The sequence below is a fragment of the Berkeleyomyces rouxiae genome (genome assembly GCF_048999995.1).
Source record: "Berkeleyomyces rouxiae strain 22BRR77 chromosome Unknown BrBRR77_ptg000009l, whole genome shotgun sequence".
In the NCBI taxonomy this organism is placed as follows: Eukaryota; Fungi; Ascomycota; class Sordariomycetes; order Microascales; family Ceratocystidaceae; genus Berkeleyomyces; species Berkeleyomyces rouxiae.
In genome coordinates this window covers 497,289-519,278 of record NW_027396499.1, presented here as the reverse complement: position 1 = coordinate 519,278, position 21,990 = coordinate 497,289, and the positions used below count along the sequence as shown (strand labels likewise).

The window sequence follows — 21,990 nt, the reverse complement described above, 5'->3', positions numbered from 1 at the left end:
TAACTAGAGCTTGAAGCAAGCACAGCAGCAGAATTTTGCTTGGCCTTTGGAGACCGCGCGAGAGCGAGCAAGCGCAGGACAAGTGACGGCCGGGGTTGCAAGTCCATGGCAGCAGCAGAGGTGGAAGGGTCCAGAGCCCCGGATTGGGGGGGAGGGAAGAGGAGAGGGGATGGTGCGAGGAAAAGCAAGGGTGTCATGACAAGGATGACAAGGAAGGACAGGGACCGGGGGAACCACTCTCGTGCTGGTGCAGCGAGGACGTACTTGATTGGACTTGGTTGCACTCTGTAGGCTTATACAGATGCAACGCTGGCCATGAACAGCCCGCTGGGACTGGCCACAGCCAGAGGCAGCGCGGCTTGCTGGGCCCCAGAGGCAAAGCCCAAGAGCGAATTGGAGCCCGCAGGCTGGCCAGCGCCGGCGGCATAAGAAACACGGTGACGCGAGAGGCTGCGCAGTCTGGAGACGCCAGCGAGCGGGCTGTATGCCAGACAAAGACGGACATACTACATACATGCATCTATGGGTTGTGTCTATACTTGGGGATGCCTGTACTCTGCTTTGCTTCTCAGGCTGTACACGCCATTGTCGTTGTTCAGGGGCTGTCCCCGCTATTGGGTTTGAGGACAGGGTTGGGCACAGGGTGATAAGTAGCTCGCAGATGAAACGGGGGGCCGGACAAGATAGTGGTGGTGGTGGTGGTGTGTGGGAGTTCTTGGATACAATACCAAGCACATAGTTACATACATACTACAAGCTAGATATCTTGTATTGCTCTGGCTAGCACTGGCGTGGATTGCAATTCTCCAGGCGCTCAAATGCCGTCTCCCCTCTGATCCTCGCTTGTCCCCTTTTAGTCTCTGTGCTTATTTCCTTCGCCCACGTGTGTCACCAGATGGTGGCTTTAAGTTAAGATTCAGGACCGCCTAGGATTTGCGCTCACAATGATTTTTTTTTTCTTGACTTTGCCCGCTTCCAATAAGCAGCTGGCCAGCTCAAGTCTTTATTTCTATACGCACACATACACTCCCATGCAACCGAGATCCACGCCACAGGCTTGTCTTGTCGTCTGAGAGCAGAGCCCTAACCCTACCGTCAATATCACATCCAGATATCAACCACTGCCCCCCCAAATTACATAAAACATTAACCAAACCTCCGTCTAAGAACAGGAGAGACTCAGAAAGCAGGCCGGTAGTAATTATCCGTTTCTGCTATTCCCAATATCATATTTCGTTTATCGGGGATTTTTTCTGCCCCATCTCCGGCCAGTAGGGCCCCCGGCCTGGGTTACCATGACAGTGCTACTACGCGGACGATATCCTTGCAGCTAGAGTATTTGTATGTAGTTAATTATGTATGTACATAACTATTGCCTGTACCCTTCTAGTCGAAGTCCTCTCACCTCGTCTCACATCCCCTCTCTAACTGGTCATACCATTTCTGGACTTCTGACTAGTTAGTCCGTATTAGTCAAACCCTAGCACCAACCCTATGCGATCTTGGACCTCCTTCTACTTGTCCTATTCTTAGGCCTCTCGCTGGGTCCCCTCCACTGTTAATTTCGATGCTGGCTAATAGGTGTTCCAAGATCTCCGATAAATGCCTCTGTGCTGGTACGGAATCCGTGCTCGTTGTACTAGATCTGGCCAAAATCGGTGGTTCCGCTGTGCCTCTTAAACCCCGTATGGAGAGAGGGAAACAGACGCATCCAAATCAAGAACACAATGAGTGAGAGAGAGAGAGAGAGCCGGGTGGCTTCGACTACTTCTAGATGTTGTACCGATGGTCGGGCCCGTTGCCCGTCGCTCATGGTACTATCGTGGCCGGTAACTACAGGAAAAGAAACATCGAGTTCCATAGGCTCGCGAACACCCCTGTTTCAATCACATACTTGAAACGACCAGCGAGAAAGGAAAAGAAGTGACGAGGTTGGCCTGGCCTTGTGTGTGACAATGGACAATGGGCGAACCCACTGCTTTGTGTTATGCACATCATGAACGACATAATGTCAATATCAGGCTGCATAATTTAAGCACGCCACTTGTTGGCTGCTCTGCTGGACTTGGGCTATGCATGCACATCTGCACACAAATGCCCCCCTCCCTCTCTCCCTCTCTCCCCGCTAGAAAGTTCCTGCATATGCATGAAACGTCAAACGCACAGTCAAGGATGACTAGCTGCGTATGCATGTTTTGAAGGCCTGTCGGTTTTCGCTTTTTTGCGCCGGCGTGACTTGCAGATCGATGTTCGATTTGGACCTTGAGCTCGGCCGCTGTGTATACAAGCACGCACAACTGCATAGCTACAGATGTGTGTATGCGTCGAGGCTTCATCGCTTCTGTCTTGTGGTTTTATTTTTGGACAACACCTTCACCCAGAGCGTAGCATCGGAAGATTGCAAGTTCGTCCTCAGACCTTTAGACCTGCCGCCGCGCCAGAACAACAAAAAAAGAAGCGCTGTGAGAAGGCAGTGTCCGTCTGTGGTCTGTGGTCTTCTTTCTTTGGTCTTTGGTCTTTTGGTGGTGCGTTGGTTTTCCGCCGCGGGTGTTGCCTTTTTCCTGCACAGCCATAGGGTTCGTCTGGTATTTTTCTTTTTTAAGGAGAGGTCCTTTTTTTTTCTTTGTCTCCTTATTCTCCTTGGTCTTTTTTGGCATAGTTGGTTATAGCATGTGCTTGCATGCCTTTGTTGCCGCCGGGCTGTGCTCCCATTGTGGTCTGTAGACCAGAGGAATGCATACACCCGCCGGGACAACTACACTTGTACTTGGTGTCCTCTGGCTTGCCTTGCCGGTGCTTTGATAGACCCTCAGATCATGATCATGGCATGTATTTGCAAGGGGAATGACCTCATACCCGAGAGTATATTGTCAACATTGGCGGGCTATCGGGCTAGTTAGACGGAGATATCGCCTTGGTCTAGATAGTCAAGAAGGGACTTTGACATGGACTGGGAAAAGCGGGAGTATTAGCACTCAATTTTCCGCCAATACGTACAGGTAACTATGTACTTTGCTTTTTTTCTAACAAGGTTTTCTTTTTCTCTTACAGGTTTTCACGGTGTGTTGCTTGGTCTGGTTCTCCGAGTTGAGTTGCTTTTTTTTCTCCTTTTTTTCCTTTTTTTTTTCTTCAAGCTCGCCACCCAGTATCTACACTTCAACCAGTCTCCAAAATGTCCATGTGGTACTTGTCTGTACATACACATCAATCTTCTGAACCTGTCTTTCTCCAACTCCCGCAAACAACACAGACTCATGGTGATATCGCTTACATCCTTAGCTTGTCCTGTCAACATAACCCTTCTGCAAATGGGTCTAAGCGCAGGCTCAACAAAGCCAAGCCCATGCGAGCTTTTTCTTTGCCTGCTCTAGAACAATCATGGCAAAGTAGACGAGGCTAGAAGGATGTGATTGTGGTCGTGGTAGTAAGGAATTATCGCTACCGGCCTGTTGTAGAAGTATGCATTTATCCGAGCTAGCCAGACTCTCGAGGTCATGTCATCAGACCCTGGGCTGTCGAAGCCACAACCCTAAGGAGCACAAACCCTAATATTCGCTTGGCTTGGTAATCCAAATGTCCCTCCCTCACCCAGCTTGCTACTGTGCTAGATCATCCGATATTGAACCTAGACTGGCTTTTCCTTTCGGTCGATTTGTCCGCCGGGCCCCACTCCTGACTCTGCTTTTCTGCGGGCTGTCTACAAGATGAGCTGCGTGCATTTTGTTGTTGTGTATTTTGGATTTGTAAGGTGTGCTTCATAGCCGGCGGATTTGCCGGTGTCACGGCGGCTCTACTAAAACCCATGAGCTGCTTAGAGCCAATGACAAGCGGCGGTTTTCCCTTGCGGCATCCTTCTTGACGTGGAGACTTCATTTTGGTGCTCTTCTTGGTGTGGTTCTTGATCTTGCTGCAGTTACAAGTACGGTTACACTCTGATTTTCTGTATTTGTACGTACGTACCCACCCTACTACTTGACGTTTGTCCCGATCTAGCCCTGGATCCAGCCTCGTTTGCACATCTCTGTATAGATGCTGATAAATCCGAGTGATTTCGTCATTTCTAGCGTCACCCAAAGGGCGCAACCACAACGCTTTGCAAAATTGCAAAATTCCAAGATTCTGGCACATAATCACACAGGTATAAGAACCACTGGTTGGCCTGCGTCGGTAATCCACTTGTCAAAGCGCTTTGATACCACATGAATACGTATCTACTGACGTCCCCCGCACTCGTATTTGCCTTCATAACCATTCTCTACCCATAATCGTTCTCACATCCACACCTCGCCATGTCGTTTCCTGCTCATACCGCCAACATCCCCGCCAAGGGGGTGCCGTACTACACCCCCGCCCAGACGCCCCAGGCCGGCTCGGCCCTGGAGGGGCAGGACAAAGTGCCGACTCTGTTCAAGCCGCTCAAGATTCGGGATGTCGTTCTGCACAACCGCATTGCTGTCAGCCCCATGTGCACATACAGTAAGCACTATTCAAGTTTCCCTAAAGACAAGGTTCTCACTCTGACAAACTCATCAACAGGCGGCTGTGACGGCTTTGCCACCGACTTCCATTTGGTCCACGACGGCCAGTTTGCTCTCCACGGAGCAGGTCTTGTATTGGTAGAAGCCACCGGCGTGCAGCCACGTGGGCGCATTTCTCCCGAGTGCCTTGGGCTGTGGAAGGACGAGCAGATTGCGCCACTCAAAAAGATCACCGACTTTATTCGCAGCCAGAGCTCTGTCTCAGCCATCCAGTTAGCCCACGCTGGCCGCAAGGGAAGCACTTTGGCTACCTGGGTCGCGACCAAGAAGAAGGAGGTAGCTCTGGAAGCTGAAGGCGGCTGGCCGGACGACCTTGTCTCGGCTTCAGCCATTGCCTGGGATGAAGGCTTCCCGACTCCCCGCGCAGCCACTGAGGAGGATCTGAAACAGCTTCTTGAAGACTACAAGTCGGCTGCTATCCGGTCCGTCAAGGCTGGATTCGGTAAGTCTTACCACATAACCTCCGTGATCTCTTGCCATAACTTGCCATAGTCGACAAGAAAACTAACCCTTGCCCCTAAGACGTCATCGAGATCCACTCAGCCCACGGCTATCTTCTGTCGCAGTTTCTGTCGCCTGTAACGAACCACCGCACCGACCAATACGGCGGTAGCTTTGAGAACCGCACGCGCCTTCTCAAGGAGGTTATTGCCACCGTCCGGGCTGTGATCCCTGCAACCATGCCGCTCTTTGTGCGCATCTCTGCCACCGAGTGGCTCGAGCACACGGGCCAGCCCACGTGGGACGTGGCGTCCAGCATTCGCCTGGCCAAGGAGCTGCCTGCACTCGGCGTCGACCTGCTCGACGTGTCGTCGGGCGGAAACTCACCAGCACAGCAGATTCCGCGCAACCAGAAGCTGTATCAGCTTGATATTGCTGGCCAGATCCGCGCGGCGCTGCACGAGGACGGCCTGCAGATGCTGGTGGGCGGTGTCGGCATGATTCGCGACGGCCAGATGGCCAAGGCCATGGTGCAGGACGGCTCAGAGGAGGTGGTGCCTGAGTATGGCCCGACTACGCGGGCTGACCTGGCGTTTGTGGCTCGACAGTTCCTCAGGGACCCTACATTTGTGCTGAATGTGGCCAAGGAACTGGGTGTCAACGTCAAGTTCCCTAACCAGTATTGGCTAGTTGGTCCCAAGATATAAGGCAAGTGAAAAAGGGAGTGCTTGATACATACAGCTTCAAGGGGAAAAGCAGAAGAGATCAATAAGATGAACATGGACGAGTCATAGTTAAGAAAATACTCATCAAGTGTCTATCACACTATTGTGGTTAAAAGGCCTGCTATTAGCCGAGCCCACCGTATCATGCCATATACCCACAAGCTCGCCCACCTAGAACGGCGACTTGGCCTTGGGCGGATACTCCTTGCCGTTCTGCGACACGGTCGGAGTGCACTGGCACCGTTCTGCCTCCGGAATGGAGTCCATGACCATGGCGATATGGGCACCACAGCCCCACCAGGTCTTCTGGTCTAATGCATAGTTATTTGTTAGTCTGCAGCTGTTCCTGTACGAGTGTCTGGGCGAGAGAAGAAAGAAGTGGTCTTACGGCAGGTCGCACAGGAAGCAGGCTTGCACATTGTGATATGGGGGGAGGGGGGAATTCTTCTTTGGCGTGTTGAAACGTTGAAGAAACAGGAGAAGCTGCGGCTGCGACAAAAACGGAAGAAGAGAAAAAGAAAGGTGGGACGTTCTGGTGTGAACAGAATCAAGAGAAGAAGAGTAAAATGAAAAATTGTCAGCAAACGAAAGCCTACGTTTTAAACACCGGGGTTTACCAGTCGCCGAGATAACAGTCGTGATACGCCGATAAGAAACGGGATTGTAACATGTCCCCACCTTTTTTTTATTGGGCATCAACCTCGGGATCTTCGTGTAACCATGAAATTTGGCGACCCATGAACGGCGAATAAATGCACGCAAACAAACGCCGACCGCTGGACCTGGACAAGCCAGAGGCGTCTCTTCTAGAATCGAATGTAATAAGCACTACAACAACCAGAACACCGGGCTATGACGCAACTGTGGCCTCGGCCTCTGCAGCGGGCTGTGGATCTTCCACCGCAGCCTGTATCTTCTCCTTGGCTAGTTTGCTCTCGACCAGCGACCGGATCAGTGCAAGACACACCTCTGTCCCGTAGGCAACAGCCTTCTCGTTGAAGTTGTCCGGCACATGCATGAATACCACCCTCTTCTCTTCGTTGCGGTTGGCCAGCTCGGCGAGACTGGAGTAGTAGATGTAGTCGCAGATAAAGCGGCCGGGGTCATGCGAGATGATGGTCTTGGTATGCATCTGGACGACAGCACCATGGAAACACGCATTAGCACTCGGTTGTGCTTCACACAAGGAAAGCAAAAAGAAAAGCAAAGAGGACCGGCTTCTACTTACCGGGCAATGCGCCTTCCACCGCTCCGCCACATCCGCCACATCGACATCCGTGTCCAACACAGCGGGCAGCCCGCTCCAGTCCTCGCGCGGCTTCTCAGGCAGCAGCTGACCGTCGGCGTCCTTATAGATGTATCCGTCGCGGTGCGCGCACGCCTCGAGCTTGTACAGGATTTCGGCGCCGGCCATGCCAATGTGCACGGCCAGGTCGTAGTGCTCGCGGCGCGCCTGCGCGTCCCAGAGCGTCGGCACCACGGCGTTCACGTCAGCGTAGGTCACGGGAATCGGCTTGTGGTAGACTACGATGCGCACGAGGGGGAAGGAAGTGTCGAGGGTGGCGCTGCTGGCTTCGCCCGGGCTTGGGGGGCTGGGGTCGGCGGGCGGGAGGTACTCGGGCAGCGAGTCTGCGATTTCCCAGGCTGGGTTCTTGGGAAAGCCGCGGAAGGGCTGTGCGCATGTGAGGAAGAATTCGAGAGTCAGAAACAGCACAGTGAACAGGGGAAGGAAGCCGATACGGGGATATGCGAATGCGGCACTGTGGTGGGGGAGGGGCAGCACGAGGGTGGTCTATCACGGGCAGCCAGAACTCAACTTACAGCAAATCCAGTGACCAGCACCGTGAGCTCTCGTCGCTGCTGTCTCGGGCCTAGGGTTGAGCCCATCTTGAGCAGGCTGACAGTCTAGATTGATAGTGGGGAGGGGAGGGGCGGGAGCGCTTGTGCCGATGTACTGTCAGATGCAGACGATGCCGAGACTGGCACGCAAACTCGGTCACAACAGACACAGAGCTCGTGTAGAAGGAGAAGCCCAGAAATGCCACAGAGAGAATTGCCGACCCAGTGACTTCAAGCTCAGCTCAAGCACATTAAGTCCGAGAGATGCGGTCCTTTTCTGTCCGTTTCTGCTACTCCAGAGCAGACCACCATTGAAGTGTGGGGTCTGACGTGGGCTGTTGAAGCAGCAGAGGCCCTTGTCCTAGAACTGTTGCAGCGCTGTAATTTACAGCACACCCACGCTGTAGAGCCCCCAAACGCCGCTGCCCTATAGGCGGGTAGCCGCCTATCGCCTAGCCCCGCTTGTAGAACCACCGCTAGCCTTATCCCGCCTTGCGTTTTCCATCCCATCCCCAAAGTGCCCCTCCATCGTGAATCTTTTTTTCCTGTCTCGCACCACTTCCAACACCGCCAACGCCCCACGATTGAATTGCTCGGTCCTTCAGTCTTAGACTAAGCCCCCCCCGCGCCAATTTTCGCGTTTTCTCCTCTCCTAGCGTCTTCTTTTTTTCCTGCCCGGACCACCCACAACCCTCGATTCGCTCCCCATACAACGTCATCGCCATGGCCGAAGTTGACGAGGTCCCCGTTGAGCTACGCGGTCTGACCGTAACGTACTGCGGCGGTAAGAGAACGCACCTGGTGCAGTTGTTCTGCGCGTTTTGAGAGCTACAGACAAAAACTGACAGCCCCCTGCGTTTCCCTTTTTTTTTCTAGTGTGCACTCTTCCCCCAGAGGTTCGTTCGTTGTCCTCTGAAGCTAGCTAGATCACCTCCCCCGACTTGCCCGACCAATCGCCGGCCCAATCGACTCTCCGCCTAACTTTGCTGTCCCTCTAGTACTGCGAGAATGGCGGCCGTGTTAAGAAGTGCCAGGAATGGCTAGAGGCCAACGACCCTGAGCTGTACAACAAGCTCTGGTCTCCCGGTACGGCCCCCTTGCTAGATAGCCACCCACTACGCTTACATTGCTAACCGTAACCGACTCGGCGCCGTCCGCCTCTCTCCATCGTATAGAAGCCCTTGAAGCTGCCACAGCCTCGCTCTCCGTCGATGCGCAGAAGCGCGCGGCCAAGGACGCGCAGAAGAAGGCGGCCAAGGCCGAGGCCCAGGAGGCCAAGCAGGCTGAAAAGGTCGCGCACTCGACCGTGACCATCAAGCGCATCATGCGCAACAAGAACAAGTTCGTCACGTCTGTGACTGGACTCGAGGCCTTCGGACTCGACTTGAAAAAGGTCGCTAAGGAGTTTGGCAAGAAGTTTGCCACGGGCTCGTCGGTCACGCGCGCTGCCGGCGGCATCGAAGAAATTGTCGTCCAGGGCGATGTGAGTCCTGAGATTGAGGAGCTGCTGATTGCACACTACAAGAACATCCCGCAAGACCACATAGAACTGGTCGAGGACAAGAAAAAGAAGAAGAGCGGCTAGCACCTGCACTGAACTTCTTTACCAACGGTCATAGTAAATCAAAGTGATACCAAGTAAAATAAACTATACATTTGATACAATACTAGGCCTCAGACTAAGAAATAGCCCGTGATTCTTAGATGATGAGTAGACAAAAACACACATGTAAAACCAAGTCAAACTCCGGAAACGCCAACGTCACTAAAAGCTTCCTCATGAACCCTTCAAGCAATACCGAAAGCAGATAGAACAAACCCCACGGTAGCGCACTCACTTGCCAAGTGCCAGGTCTCTGTGAGTGTGTGCAATGCCTGATAAAGACAACACAAAGAACCGCAAGCAGGCATGAGCAGGACAAAGCCCGCCCAGCATATCCTTCAAGACCAGCTTGAAACATTTCTCGACTGCAATCCCGACCTAAAAGACTACAGACCCTATGGGTTCTTAGGCCGCGCGACTTCGAAGCACACGCTTAGGGGCTTCCTTGGCTGCCGTCGCCTTTGATGCCGTCGTCTTCTTCGTGGTGGTCGAGGCAGCCTTTCCGCGTGACGTGGTTGACGATTTGGACATGGCCGTGCCCGGTCTGCTTGTAGTTTTCTTGACCACCGTCGATGAGCTGCTGTTGCTGTCTCCGCTGGTTCGGCGAGTGACGCGAGTCACAGTTGCCGGGGCAGCAGCTGCCTTGGAAGCCGCCATGCGCTTTGTTCGCGTTGACGCAGTGTTGGTCGAGCCTGCAGAACTGGTGCTTTGTACCGAGGCCGTGGTGGCCTTGCGCGTCATAGCAGCACGGGTCGTCTTGGCCTTTTCAACCATGTTGCTTAGGATATTGGGGCGGGATGTCTTGACTGGGGAGACGGCGCGTGAGACCGAGACCTTAATGGGCGAAGCCTTTATGGGTGAAAGATGGCGAGAACGCGGGACTAGGCGGGAGTTGGATGAGGTTGGCGAGAGAACAGGCCCGGTTTCGGATGATGTTGTCGTGGCGCCGCGGACGCGCTTCTTGGGATATTCAATGGGCACAGTATTGGCACTGTCATTTTCCTTGTCGCCGCCTCCCAGCATAGCGTTGCTAGTGCGCTTGAAGCGGCGTGTCGCTTGCGCCGAGGCGCCTAATGAGGGGACTGCTTTCATGCCAGGGCGGAGGACAGGCTCAGTCGATGACTTGGTGAGGCCAGCGGCAATCTTGGCTGCGATCTGAGCAGAGCGTTCTTGTTGCTGGACGTGTCGCTGGGCGAGTTCGGCCATGGTGAGTTTTCGTAGAGACATGGGGATACGGTTGAGGCGTATTTCCACGCGTGTGCGCAAGCTTTGCGCCTGGAGATTGTATTGGGCGCGTAATCTTCTTGCACGCTCCGTGACTATACGACAAGGGCAGAAGTTAGCATGGCTGCGCCGCTCAGGCTACGGGAGACAAAGAAAGGACTATGGAGACTTGCTCTCGAGATGAAGGTTGTCAATGAGGGCTTGTTTCTGGGCCTGCGAGATGCCTGCCGGTCGCTTGCGGATTGGGCTCATGTTGTAGCGAGGGGTAGTGGGCTGGATATGGGAAACGCCGTGCTTTCGGGGCGACGGCGTCATCGAGTAGTGTCTGGCGTTTGTCGGCGTCGGAGAGCGCGTCGGCTCGTCGGCCTTGTCGGCGTACGCGACAGCCATTTCGAGGCGATGGGGCTGAGCCTGGAGAGTGTAGCAGTCTCGATGCAGAAAAAGGCCACTGGCTGCACGTTGTTCAGAGATCGCGGGAATACATCAACGGCCACAAAAGAATTGGACGCGGTAGTGGTTAGCGGCATGAAAGAAAATCGCAGGCGCCCTGGTCCACGTGAAGCACTCAAAGCGGTGCTTTGGGAGCTCTGATTGGCTCGCCGCCAAAAGTAAACAGCGACCCTTTTCTGCTGACTAAGATCCGCGCTAATCTGCTTTTAGCCACCAGGAGCGCAGAGAGGTCTGCTTGTAACGGTACGTAACTTTTGCCCATTTGCCACATAAAACTCCATGTACCGGTACTTATACATCCCAGCCAGGCTGAACTCGCCTTACGACTTCTGAAGCTTAGAGCTCCCAGCTTAAGCCTCAAGCCAACCCTTTGTGGTGACATCAACACACATCTCGAGCAGCCACACCTCCATCCACAGCCTTGCCGTCTTTGTTTTTGCGGCCCTCAGTGCTCATCGTGCTCGCATCAATCTTCAACTACCGATCCCGCCTTAATCGGACTTTATCCTTCTCCTCTCTTGCTCTCCAATCACCACACCACATCTTCCACAATCATGGGTCTCGAGGCTGTCATGATCGTTGTCGACAACAGCGAGAGTAGCCGTAATGGCGACTTTGCGCCCACCAGATTCGACGCCCAGGTTGACGCTGTTAACCAGCTCTTCCGCAACATCACGTCGTCCAACCCCGAGTCCTCTGTTGGTCTTATGAGCATGGGTGGCAACGGTCCCGAGGTTCTGTCAACGCTGACCACCGAGGCCGGCCGCATCTACTCCGGCATGCATCGGATCAAAAAACAAATCAAGGGCCAATCGCACCTGGCCACCGGTATCCAAATAGCAGGCGTAAGTTTCCTGCCCACCCCATCCGTGCTCCTCGCCCCATTGCCTTCTCCTAACCGTCGCCCCTGTAGCTCGCCCTCAAGTACCGCCAAAACAAGCTCCAACGCCAACGGATAATAGTTTTCCTGTGCTCGCCCCTCGAGGAAGATGACAAGAAGCTCCAGCAGCTTGCCTCCCGCATGAAGAAGAACAACGTGGCGATCGATATTGTCCTGTTTGGCCAGCCCGACGAAGAGGCCGAAGCCCGCCTACGCAAATTCAACGAAGAAGTCAAGGGCAGCGAGGGCTCACATCTGGTCATCATCCGCCCTAGCGGCAGACTCCTTAGTGACGAGCTGCTGACGACCCCGATTGTTCTCGGCGACCACGCCTCGGGCGACCGTGCTGGTGCTTCTGCGAGCGACGAGTTCCCCGAGTTTGGCTTTGACCCCGATACCGACCCTGAGCTGGCTCTGGCCCTGCGCATGAGCATGGAAGAGGAAAAGGCGAGAGTCGCTCGCGAGTCAGCCAAGGAGGGGAATGCAGCCAAGGAATCGCTCGAGGCGGTCAAAGAAGAGGGCGAGTCGGAGCCTTTGCTGGGGGAATCGAGTAAGAAGAACGATAAGGATGATGGCGACAAGATGGACACTTCATAAATTGCTGGTCGGTAGAATGAAGAAGGCATGTCCCAGCGGTCTTAGCTAGGCCATTTGGGGTACATGTTGTATTGTTTGCTTTACTTTGCTTCACTTTGCAATCGAGTTTATGGCGTCATGGCTTACTTCATACGGAACAATTCTCAGAAAACAATGCCATAGCCACACGCTGTGGAAAGCTTCAAGTGACATGATCATGATTGATGTATATTCAATACCGGCCGGGTCCACGTGGCTGTCCTTGGATTTCCCGGATCCCACCCGCCTATCGACTGTTTATCTCTTTGATATATGACTGTAACTTGCGCTCAAACAATTCACACCGCACTGGCATTTCCAGCTGGTAAAACGGATTCTTCATGACAAAGTCAGTGTACAGATCGTATATCCGCCGTATAGACACATCGACATTGGTCTGGTTAATGTCAGTGAACAGCAGGAACTTGACGCCCGTAAGCGTAGTGAAGCACTGCATGCGGAAGTTTTCTGTCTCCAGCACCTCCAAGCCCGACGGCGGCTCGGGTCTGCTGGAAATTCCACCCGGTGGTGTTGGCGGCCGTGCCTGGGGCACAGGGTTAAGCCGCGCTGTGATGGCGTGGATGCTTCAAGGGAGTTAGCTTCGGCGGCGGTGGCTGCATAGGGACTGCGACGATAGAGAGACAGGCCTACCCGTGGAATGTACCCGCCAGAACCAGGTAATCATTGGTGGAGAGCTTGTTTAGGCCACCGTCGTCAAACTGGCGATGGTATATTAAGCCACCGGCCTTGTTGATGACGATGAGTGCGTAGACAGTCCTAACAGGGTTAGCAAGGCTGGGTCAAAACCAGTGGCGCATTAGGACAAGGCTCACATAATAAAGAGAGAGGAGACTAGCTAGCAAAAAAACAGACTGAATAAGTCAAGCTTGTATTCTGTTTGTGGTGAAACTGGTCTACTATGAAGAGGAAGTCAAGTCGTGACCTCGCCGTGTGCGACAATAGGTTAAGGTAGGAAGGTCGGCGGGCGCTAACCCTAGCGAGATGCCACCCATGAGAAAAGGGTTAGCTTGGAAGTACGTCGCAAGCGTAGAGGATGGGACTACAAAGAACAGAAACCCAAGTGCCGCTGCGCAAGACAAAAAGTTGTTTTTAAATTGACGTCGATATGAAGCTTGCGTAAAGTATTGATGCTTGGCGTCTCCCAAAGTTTGTACGTATGTATGTACATGCATAGATTAAATAGCGCCGGTAGTGTCTTGATACCGGACTCCGGCTTATAGATTTGTACGACTCGGCCTGTATTAGCCGGAGTTCAACCGGCGCCAAACTTTGTGCCATTTCGTCGCAATTCCACAGGCTGTCAGCCTTGACCTCAAACCATACATGATTGTTTCTATTGCGAACCCGGTGACTTCCTACATCCAAGCCGCCAATTTTCCTTTGGTAGCTCTAGAATTCCGCCCCCCCACATTTATCTCTTTGCCTTCTTTCTAGCGATACCGAGATCCTCGAAACGCCCGATATCCTCCTTCACAATGGCCCCTAACAAGCACCCCATGACGTCCCGGCCGCGGCCGCCCGTTCCCGGCACCGAGGACGCCGGCTCACAGCTGAACTTGGGCGAGTTCCAGAACGTCGACACACTGACACTCTCCGAAGCTGCGCTGGTCATTAAAGCGCTGGTGGAGAAGCGGCGTGCCGAGCACCGCAACGTGCACGACAACGAGTGCGTAGTCTGAATAGCTGCCAAACAAGTCATGAGATGGGAAGGGATGTGATGTGGCTAACACGCAGAACAGAATGTTGAATCAAACCATGGACTATCTCGACCACTTTGCGCGTTTCAAGCAGAAGGAGAACGTCGAGGCTGTCGAGCGCCTGTTAAGCTCATGTACACAGCTGCACAAGTTTGAGCGTGCCCAGCTCGGTATGTTTCGATTGCCCGGAAAGTACACGCACGCACATGGAGTGGTTCTCAGCTGCTAACGCACCCTGCCGCACAGGCTCGCTGGTCTGCTTCAACGCCGAGGAAGCCAAGACTCTGATTCCCTCGCTGCAGGACAAGATCAGCGACGAGGAGCTACAGACGATTCTCGACCAGCTGGACAAACTGCAGAGCACCAAGTAGAAAAGAAAAACGTACTGCTTTTGTAGTCTTTCTGCATCCCTTTTTTGAAGTCTGGGTTCTTCATTGCTTCGTTTTCACTAGTTTGATATTTCATGATCTTTGGCGTTGTTGTTCCAGGAACTCACAATAGACTGGTTTTGTTTGTTGCGCGTGTTATTCTTTTTTTTTTTCCATCAGAAAAGCCTACCCTCATATATTCTTCTCTTAGTATCACTCTTCCACTTCATGACCGTTCCAATTTAATAGGTGCCTTGGGTTTGGAGGCAGAGCACCCTGTTGTAGACAACGTGATAGCTATCTATCTTCAGCTCCATTCTCCTTATAATTAATCTCTGAAACAAGACACTACACTTCTTTGGCCAACTGGAATAGAACCAATGGGGATGAATAGAAACCACATATTTAACAGTCAAATAACAATAAGAAAACAGAGCGATATGCGCCGGCCAAAGATATAACTAACACGTTCCCCGTCCTTTTTTTGCTGCGTACATGAGACATGAGACAAACTCGTCATCTAAAGAGAAAAAAGAACAAACATCAAGAAGAAAGATAGTATCAATGAAAATACCAGACGCCCTCTAGCCCAGACGCTCCAGAATAATCTGCGCGCCCTTGTTGCCCGGGTCGGCGCGTGGCGGTCTCTTGCTAGCGCTCTTCTTCTTCTTCTTCGCCGCCAGCTCCTCGCTCTGCTCCTTGGTGTATTTTTGTGCGCCGCCCTCGCGGGCCGCCTTATCCAGCTGCGCGCGGCCCTTGCTCAGAATCTTGCGCAGCTCCGCCACGTCGGCAAAGTCGGGCGCGTCAAGCATGTTGACCACGACAAACGACGACGGGCCCGTCGCCCACTCCAGCACGTGCGGCTTAATCACGGGGAACAGCACGTTGGCAAAGTTGAGCGCCGGCTCGACGCGCGTCGTCTGTCCCGTCGCCTTGTTGAACTTGCCACCGGAAATCAGGCCCTTGATCAGCCGGCCTCCGTGCGGCGTCATGGCGGGGTGCGGCCGCGACACCAGTGCTTGCGCATTGTCACTGTCCAGCATCTCGCTGGGGTTCCCGGCCACGGCCTTGGCAATCGTCGCGAGCGCGGCAGTCTTGTCGCCCTCGGTCGCGAAGATGGTCTCAGAAATGAGCTGGCAGCCGTATGCGTCGTGGACCATCTGGCCTCCGCAGTCAGCAATCGCCTGCAGGAGCTGGGGCGACATGGCAACCACCAACTCCTTGCGACGCACCTCAGGGTCCTTCTTACTGGTGTTCTTACGAAGCTCAAAGATCTCAGCCATCAGGTCGCGGACCTCATCCTTGGGGCCGGTGAAACCGGTGGACAGACCAGTGCCTTCTAGAAGATACATAATAGTTAGGCGGGCGTGGATGTTTTGCGACGCCGCAAGGAGCGATTCGCCGGCCTTGTCAAAGGTCTCGCCAAAGATCTCGGGGAAGATGGCCTTTGCAGTCATCTTAGTATCGTCAATAACTTCAAAGGCTGTGAGCAAAATGCGGTGGGCGTTGACATCGCCCGACATCATGATGAAGGTATCCTTGAAGGTCTTCAGCATGGCTCTGCGGTCCTTGGCAGTGCCCTGGGTTAGTAGCAAGCACACCAGGTGCGAGCCAGATTTGGTGAAGGCCATGTTCTTTAGCAAGTCACCGCTCTCGTTGCCACGAATCAGCTCGTAGAACTCGGCAAACTCAGGGCTATCGCGCTGGACATTGAGGAAGTACTGGAGCATGGCGTCGTGCAACATAGAGAACCCGACCATGTTCTTCTGAATCAAGCTGTTGATGAGATCAAGCAGGCTCTTCATGGCAGGGCCACGCTTCATGGGCTCCTTGGCGAGGATATCAGCCAGAACGGCTGTAGGCTCCTCAGTGTTGGTGTCCAGCAGGGTGAACTCGACACCATACCATTCTCTCAAAATAATGGCGCGCTGCTTCTTGGTAGCAGCAACACGGTAGATATCCTCAAGCGTCCACGACGCTTCGGGGTGATGAATCATTTTGCGAATTTTGCCGTAGAACTCGGGCACAATTACGTCGCGGATTGTGTCGTCGGAGTAGGAAATCAGCTTGCACACGAGGAACTTGGCATAGCGGCCCGATGCCAGCGTAGCGTACGAGCCCTTGAGCTCTTTAGCGATCTGCTGGCGCTGCTCGGGCGTCGCGTATTTGATGGCCGTCTGCACGGCACGCGTGGCGTCGTGCTTGAGCACCAGCGTCTTCATGCGACCCGTGATGATCTGGAAGAGTTCGTCAACCAACTTCTTGCGCTCCTCGGCCGGAACATGCGACTTGCGCCGCAAGCGCTCCCAGAGTTTCTTTGTGCGCGCAATCTCATCGGCGAGGGGCTTAGCCGCCCGGCGCTCCTTGGCGATCTGCTTTTGTTTCATGTGGCTTTCGCGGGAAGTCTCTGCACCAGGCAAGTTGCAATGAGTTAGCAAGCGTACGTAAAATAGAACAGTGAGAAAGTAGGAGAGATAGCGGTGGTTCCTCCGCTCGGCCAAGACATACCCTTTTCGCGGGGAGGCTGAGATCTAGCCTCCACAACCTTTGCCCGGTCGGGGTGTAGACTAACACCGCCCTCCTCAGAATCGGAAAAGTCGACCATCTCAGTGTCCTTGGCCTCAAAGTTTTCAGCCTCATCCGAGTCCGAGTCGTTGTCGTTGGTCGCAGGCGCCAAAGCCGGGGCCTTCTTCATGCGGGAGCCACTGGAGCCTTCCTTGGGCCGGATCTGCAGCTTCGCCTTCTTAGGAGACGAGTTGGAGTTGGGCTTGCCATGACCGCTGGCCTTGCGCTTGTTACCGGCAGCTTGGACGGCCATGGTTGTCGAGGCAAAGTATGGTAGGGGAGGGCGAGAAGGGAAGAGAAGTCGATGGCAAAAGAGAAACGATTCTTGAGCCACGCGAGGAAAAGAAGGGGGATAGAGCGCACTGGCTGAGAATCTCAGAAACAGGCAATAACCGTCAAGCTTGTGAAAAGGTACAAGCCGAAAGAAAAAAGGACAGAGCAGCAAGACTCCGAAAACTTTTGAGAGCGTCGCTGCACTAGAACAAGATCAAGATAGAAATTCCAATTTTTTTTTTCTGCCACTTACTTTGGGCGGTGAAGAGCAAGTGGGGCGCTTGAACTTTTGGTCGGTCTGGTGAGTAGATAAACCGTCCCACTTTTACCCGGCCACTATTCCGCATCGGGGCCCCACTTCTTCTGAAGGAAAGCCGACCAACCCGGAAGAGAGAGTAGCACTGGGTCATTGGGTAGCTTTAAGGCGGCGGTGGTGACATTTTCGACATTTTCTTCAGTATTCCCAGCCGTCTCGTGTTCCTTAGCTATTCATAAGCTCCACACAACTACACATGCCGAATCAATTTTGGGCCGATGATACTCCTCTCGCATTTATCGGCTACATGCGCATCACGTAGCTCACACGATGAAATTTTCTACAGTTCTATGTAAATAGTCCATTCAATACGGCACTGTTACTTAGAACCGTCATCTCGTTTCTTCAAACCCAAACCCCTGCTCTCACCGACAACACCGCCGCCCTTTCAAACATGCAGTGCGATATCATGGATTCCGAAATGTGGCTGGAAACATGAAATGAGAAACTGGAAACACTTTACACACGACAACCCAGAGGCCTACTATAACATAAAGAGCTAAACCCAGGGTACACTTTCCTTTAAGACCAAATGTCAAGTACACTCCCACTTACTCACGTCATCTGACATCTGCCATCCATAAAGCCAGATCTATCTTCGCTATGCATCCACACATCCACGCACTTCTCTCGTCCATTCAGTCAGAGTCGGAATCGCTTGCAGCGTCCTTCGTAGACCTTTTGAACTTTTCCTTCCCTGTAGCAAGTCCAGCTTCGACCACTTGGCCTCCAAAGCTGCGGCCATGCATCATGCGTACACAGGCTTGAGCAGCCTCAACTTCCTTGTATTTAACCGACACAATGCCCTCAGGCTCCATGTCAAAGAGCACCACGTTGGTGACAGTCCCCAGCTTGGAGCATTCGTCACGAATGTCCTCTTTGATATCTAGCAACGCTGAGGGGTCTTCTTCTAGCTCTTGGAGGGTAAACATGTGCGACAAGATGACTGTTTTTTCCCAACGAGCTTTGACGGGTGGTCGGTCTCGAAGATACTGACCATCATCCCAGTCCGCCAGTTTCATCTCTAGCTTTTGCGTTTTTTTGATAATCTTTTGGCGGTCTTGGTTGTTCTTGCGGGCCTTGGGTGCCTGTGACTCTTTGCTGCTGCCCTGCTGGCCGTCTGCTCCTTCGTACTTGGTCTTCTTGTAGCTTGAATCGGCCTCCTGTACCCTAATGCGCCCCTCCGGTTTACCAGCGCTGGTGAAACGGAAGTCGGTGTCGTCTAGAAGCATGATAGCCATTTCGACTGACTGCGGCTTGAAGAACACAATCAGAGCGTCGCCTTTGAAGTTGTCCTCGGCATCCGTGTACATCTTTATCCGGGGCCGTCCACTGTCAATCTCTTCCGCGATAACGCCACCCTTGCGCGAAAAAAGGTCGTGGATCTCGTCCAGCGTCGCATCAGATGGGATTCCCGTTACGTAGACAGCCGTATTTTGTCGAGGAGGGGGCGGGCCCTTGGCCTTTTTCTGCGCCCGTGGCTTTGTTTGTTGTTTGTTGGCATCCTGCTGTTGGTCCGGAAGAGAGCACGCAGTGGTACTGTCAGTACTATTCCCGAAGCCACAGGTGGCAGATGGTCTGTTGCATGTCCGCATCAGGCCATGTTGCTTGTCGGCCAAGCTATCTCTCTTGCGCCGCGCGTGGACATACGCGCCACTAGCGTCGAAGGTGTTTCTTAAGATTGACATTTCTTTTGTAGGCCGGTTTGGTAAAGACATATTAATTGTCAAACGCGCCTCCATTGGGAGGCTAATCCCTCTCTTTACCCTGATGATTCATTCCATGCGATGCTTACCTCGTAGTCGGTCGCAGTTGGAGCTTCCTTTCTCTTGCGCGCATCACTTGTAGCGGTGGTACCAGCGGGCAAGGAGTCATTCACGCTCGCGTCGAGGCTATCGAGAAGCGGAGGCTCGTTGCCATCATCTTCTTCATCACAAAGCAGCCATTTCTTGGCGGTCTCATCGAACTCGTACTCGTCGCCATCGTCGTGGACAGCAATGTATTTACTATCGAGTTTGGAAAACGAAATTCGGTCGTCGCTATCGAACTGCGACTTGTCCGTAGGAAAGCTGAGCTCGGTGTGAGGCGCCATTGTCGTGTGAGCTGTTGTGGTGACTTTGAAGGAGAGAAGGTTTAACATGTTGCTGGACAGGAATGGGGAATTTTCAAGGGTTTGAGCCTGACGGTGCGAAATAGTTCCGCACTGTATAGAGGGGTACACGCCTTTTGTTTTGTTACATGGAAGCGCAGGATCACCACATGACGGATCGTCAGGACCACAAACAGTGTTTCTCAGAAGTTGTAGTTAACTAGTTATAGGTCGTAAACTCGGGATAATTACAATCACAAGGACTCTGTTCCGAACCTCCACAACGCCCCCTTCAAGTACATCCTCATCTATTCCTTCTTGGTCACAGTCCTCTTCACACCTTCAACGAAGGCCTCAACTGCCTTGCCTCCTCCAAGAGGCATTGCCCCGCCTCTCATGTAGCCATTGCCCTCAACCTGAACATTCAAAACGTCGGCGATCGCTGGCAGACCTCCATCGCGGATCGCCATGGTCAAGCTTCCAAGAGATTGCGCGAACTGAGGACTCCGAAGAACCTTCTTGACCAAGTCACGCTTGTCGGAGAAGCTCAGAGATGCTTTGGCAGCATCTAGCATATCTGCAGAGGGGGCTTCGGAAGTTATGCCACCAGATACACCACTGTTAGCGGTGGCCACGACTATGGCTGGAGGAAGATAGGAGATCAGATCATCGAGCTTCTGCTCGGAAATATCGCCATCAATAATTGGCACGGTAACAGATGTCACCAGGAGGTTGCTAAGAGACGGGTATGGTTTGTCGGCAGCCTCTGAGCGGGGCGGAACACCCGAAAGCTGCTGGTTACCCTCTAATGAGGCTAGGAGGTCGCGAACTACAGAATCGACATTTGCTGTGGTCTCAGTGGCACTACAACAAAGAAGAAAAGGGTCAGCTACTGGTCTGTTTGTCTCGCCAAGGTAAGGTAATGTATGGTCTCTTGATTTTATTGGCGCATAATTTAGCGTAGCAGTAAAGAAAGCAAGCAGCTAGAGTGCCAGGGAGCATCCTGAACCCATAGTAACCATCACCGCAACCGAGCTCAACAGTATCGTGGCATCTCTAGCACCAGGCATCATGAATCGCATCGTCGGGAGAAAAAAAAGAAGGAAACCTACGCTCTACCACCATCAGCTCCGCCTTCTCTGGCATCTTCGCCCTCATCCCGGACATCGCCTCCTGTGGCATCTGCGCCAGCGCCACCCGTAGTGCCACGGGCTGCTGTAGATTGGTCTGCCATTTCCTCATCCTCATCCTCTTCATCTTCATACTCTTCTTCATCCTCCTCGTCATCGTCGTCATCCAGAGTAGCTAGCTCAGCATCCACGTCCACTTCTTCACCCTGAAGCAAGTTGTAGACAATGTCGGTAATCTTACGGTCGCGTTCGCTCAACCGGCTATGGATTGTATGGTGTTCGGGGGCTGATTGCAACCAAAAGAGGTAGCGCTGGGACGATGACTGGAACTTGAGAACGTAAATGCGGCCGTTGGTTTTCGCAGAGGGCGCTTCGGAATCGTAGTGGAGAAAGTTTCCGTCGCCGGGAATCATGACAAGCTCGAGATCGGGTTCGTTAGATGATGACGACCGCTTGCGCCAGCAAAGGTGAATTAATTCTGATAAATGGTCAGTCATCTCACCTCAGCGCCATCAAACAATTGCATCGGGGGCGGCGCGTTGCCAATGGACCATACCATCTTCGCCGTTGTATAGATACAGGTAACCAGGATCGGGCTTGGGCGTCACTTTGGGCGGCGTCACTGAGGTCTACCACAAAGTTAGAAAATGATTCGTGATGGGTTGAAGCTTGCGTCACCTACGTCGATATCACAGCGGCCAGCTCTAAACACGATAAGCGGTTCAGCAGACATTATGAAGGATGTGGTGTATGAAGCCAAGAAAATAATGTGATACAAGTCAGGCAACAGGACGATAATGAGAATAAAGAAAACTGGAAGCGTTCAATGGGCAGCGGTGATATGATGAATGTGTTGCTTGATGATGCAACTCTAGTGTCCTAGCTTGAAGCTCTCGGGGCCGCAGTTCGATGATGCCAATGCTCAGCCAAAGGGTCAGGCAGCAAGAGGTACATGGTGTCACATAGTAACTTACGCGTAATCCAAGGTACCTGAACCTCGTCAGCAAGGCGCTGCTCTGTTCTCCAGGTGGTGACAGCTGTCGACTGTGCAGCCTGACGGTCCGCCGCTTATCCAGAGCCCCCATTGGCTTCGTAGGCCAGACATAGTGGGGCCTTATCCACAAAGGCCCACAGTGTCCACTGGTTGCCCAGCCCACGCCCAAAAAATTTCCCACGACCCCGCTATCCTGCAAGTTCTCGTTTCCTCAGATTCATC

The 21,990-nt window shown here is 53.1% G+C and overlaps 11 protein-coding genes across 11 annotated transcripts; 4 read left to right on the top strand and 7 right to left on the bottom strand.

The window, feature by feature from the left end:
* Window positions 1–4,289: 4,289 nt before the first annotated feature.
* On the top strand, window positions 4,290–5,686 carry BROUX77_006734 (uncharacterized protein; the record flags this gene model as incomplete). Its single annotated transcript, XM_073751751.1, has 3 exons — window positions 4,290–4,476; window positions 4,537–4,980; window positions 5,061–5,686. 3 exons carry the CDS (start codon window positions 4,290–4,292, stop codon window positions 5,684–5,686), a joined length of 1,257 nt encoding a protein of 418 aa, XP_073602881.1.
* Window positions 5,687–5,875: 189 nt separating this feature from the next.
* BROUX77_006733 (uncharacterized protein) lies at window positions 5,876–6,123 on the bottom strand (the record flags this gene model as incomplete). Its single annotated transcript, XM_073751750.1, has 2 exons — window positions 5,876–6,015; window positions 6,093–6,123. The coding sequence occupies 2 exons, from the start codon at window positions 6,121–6,123 to the stop codon at window positions 5,876–5,878; spliced, it is 171 nt and encodes a 56-aa protein (XP_073602880.1).
* Window positions 6,124–6,554: 431 nt separating this feature from the next.
* On the bottom strand, window positions 6,555–7,591 carry BROUX77_006732 (uncharacterized protein; the record flags this gene model as incomplete). The annotated part of the gene is made up of 3 exons (XM_073751749.1): window positions 6,555–6,836; window positions 6,933–7,376; window positions 7,526–7,591. 3 exons carry the CDS (start codon window positions 7,589–7,591, stop codon window positions 6,555–6,557), a joined length of 792 nt encoding a protein of 263 aa, XP_073602879.1.
* A 675-nt stretch (window positions 7,592–8,266) lies between these two features.
* BROUX77_006731 (uncharacterized protein) lies at window positions 8,267–9,128 on the top strand (the record flags this gene model as incomplete). The annotated part of the gene is made up of 4 exons (XM_073751748.1): window positions 8,267–8,327; window positions 8,420–8,439; window positions 8,542–8,629; window positions 8,719–9,128. The coding sequence occupies 4 exons, from the start codon at window positions 8,267–8,269 to the stop codon at window positions 9,126–9,128; spliced, it is 579 nt and encodes a 192-aa protein (XP_073602878.1).
* Window positions 9,129–9,551: 423 nt separating this feature from the next.
* BROUX77_006730 (uncharacterized protein) lies at window positions 9,552–10,760 on the bottom strand (the record flags this gene model as incomplete). Its single annotated transcript, XM_073751747.1, has 2 exons — window positions 9,552–10,465; window positions 10,544–10,760. The coding sequence occupies 2 exons, from the start codon at window positions 10,758–10,760 to the stop codon at window positions 9,552–9,554; spliced, it is 1,131 nt and encodes a 376-aa protein (XP_073602877.1).
* Window positions 10,761–11,374: 614 nt separating this feature from the next.
* BROUX77_006729 (uncharacterized protein) lies at window positions 11,375–12,297 on the top strand (the record flags this gene model as incomplete). Its single annotated transcript, XM_073751746.1, has 2 exons — window positions 11,375–11,665; window positions 11,734–12,297. The coding sequence occupies 2 exons, from the start codon at window positions 11,375–11,377 to the stop codon at window positions 12,295–12,297; spliced, it is 855 nt and encodes a 284-aa protein (XP_073602876.1).
* A 265-nt stretch (window positions 12,298–12,562) lies between these two features.
* Window positions 12,563–13,328, bottom strand: BROUX77_006728 (uncharacterized protein; the record flags this gene model as incomplete). The annotated part of the gene is made up of 3 exons (XM_073751745.1): window positions 12,563–12,899; window positions 12,967–13,092; window positions 13,309–13,328. The coding sequence occupies 3 exons, from the start codon at window positions 13,326–13,328 to the stop codon at window positions 12,563–12,565; spliced, it is 483 nt and encodes a 160-aa protein (XP_073602875.1).
* A 483-nt stretch (window positions 13,329–13,811) lies between these two features.
* On the top strand, window positions 13,812–14,404 carry BROUX77_006727 (uncharacterized protein; the record flags this gene model as incomplete). The annotated part of the gene is made up of 3 exons (XM_073751744.1): window positions 13,812–14,002; window positions 14,076–14,203; window positions 14,280–14,404. 3 exons carry the CDS (start codon window positions 13,812–13,814, stop codon window positions 14,402–14,404), a joined length of 444 nt encoding a protein of 147 aa, XP_073602874.1.
* A 581-nt stretch (window positions 14,405–14,985) lies between these two features.
* On the bottom strand, window positions 14,986–17,219 carry BROUX77_006726 (uncharacterized protein; the record flags this gene model as incomplete). The annotated part of the gene is made up of 2 exons (XM_073751743.1): window positions 14,986–16,808; window positions 16,910–17,219. The coding sequence occupies 2 exons, from the start codon at window positions 17,217–17,219 to the stop codon at window positions 14,986–14,988; spliced, it is 2,133 nt and encodes a 710-aa protein (XP_073602873.1).
* A 974-nt stretch (window positions 17,220–18,193) lies between these two features.
* On the bottom strand, window positions 18,194–19,243 carry BROUX77_006725 (uncharacterized protein; the record flags this gene model as incomplete). Its single annotated transcript, XM_073751741.1, has 1 exon — window positions 18,194–19,243. One exon carries the CDS (start codon window positions 19,241–19,243, stop codon window positions 18,194–18,196), a length of 1,050 nt encoding a protein of 349 aa, XP_073602872.1.
* A 74-nt stretch (window positions 19,244–19,317) lies between these two features.
* Window positions 19,318–21,507, bottom strand: BROUX77_006724 (uncharacterized protein; the record flags this gene model as incomplete). Its single annotated transcript, XM_073751740.1, has 5 exons — window positions 19,318–19,670; window positions 20,012–20,508; window positions 20,757–21,252; window positions 21,331–21,403; window positions 21,457–21,507. The coding sequence occupies 5 exons, from the start codon at window positions 21,505–21,507 to the stop codon at window positions 19,318–19,320; spliced, it is 1,470 nt and encodes a 489-aa protein (XP_073602871.1).
* Window positions 21,508–21,990: the final 483 nt, after the last annotated feature.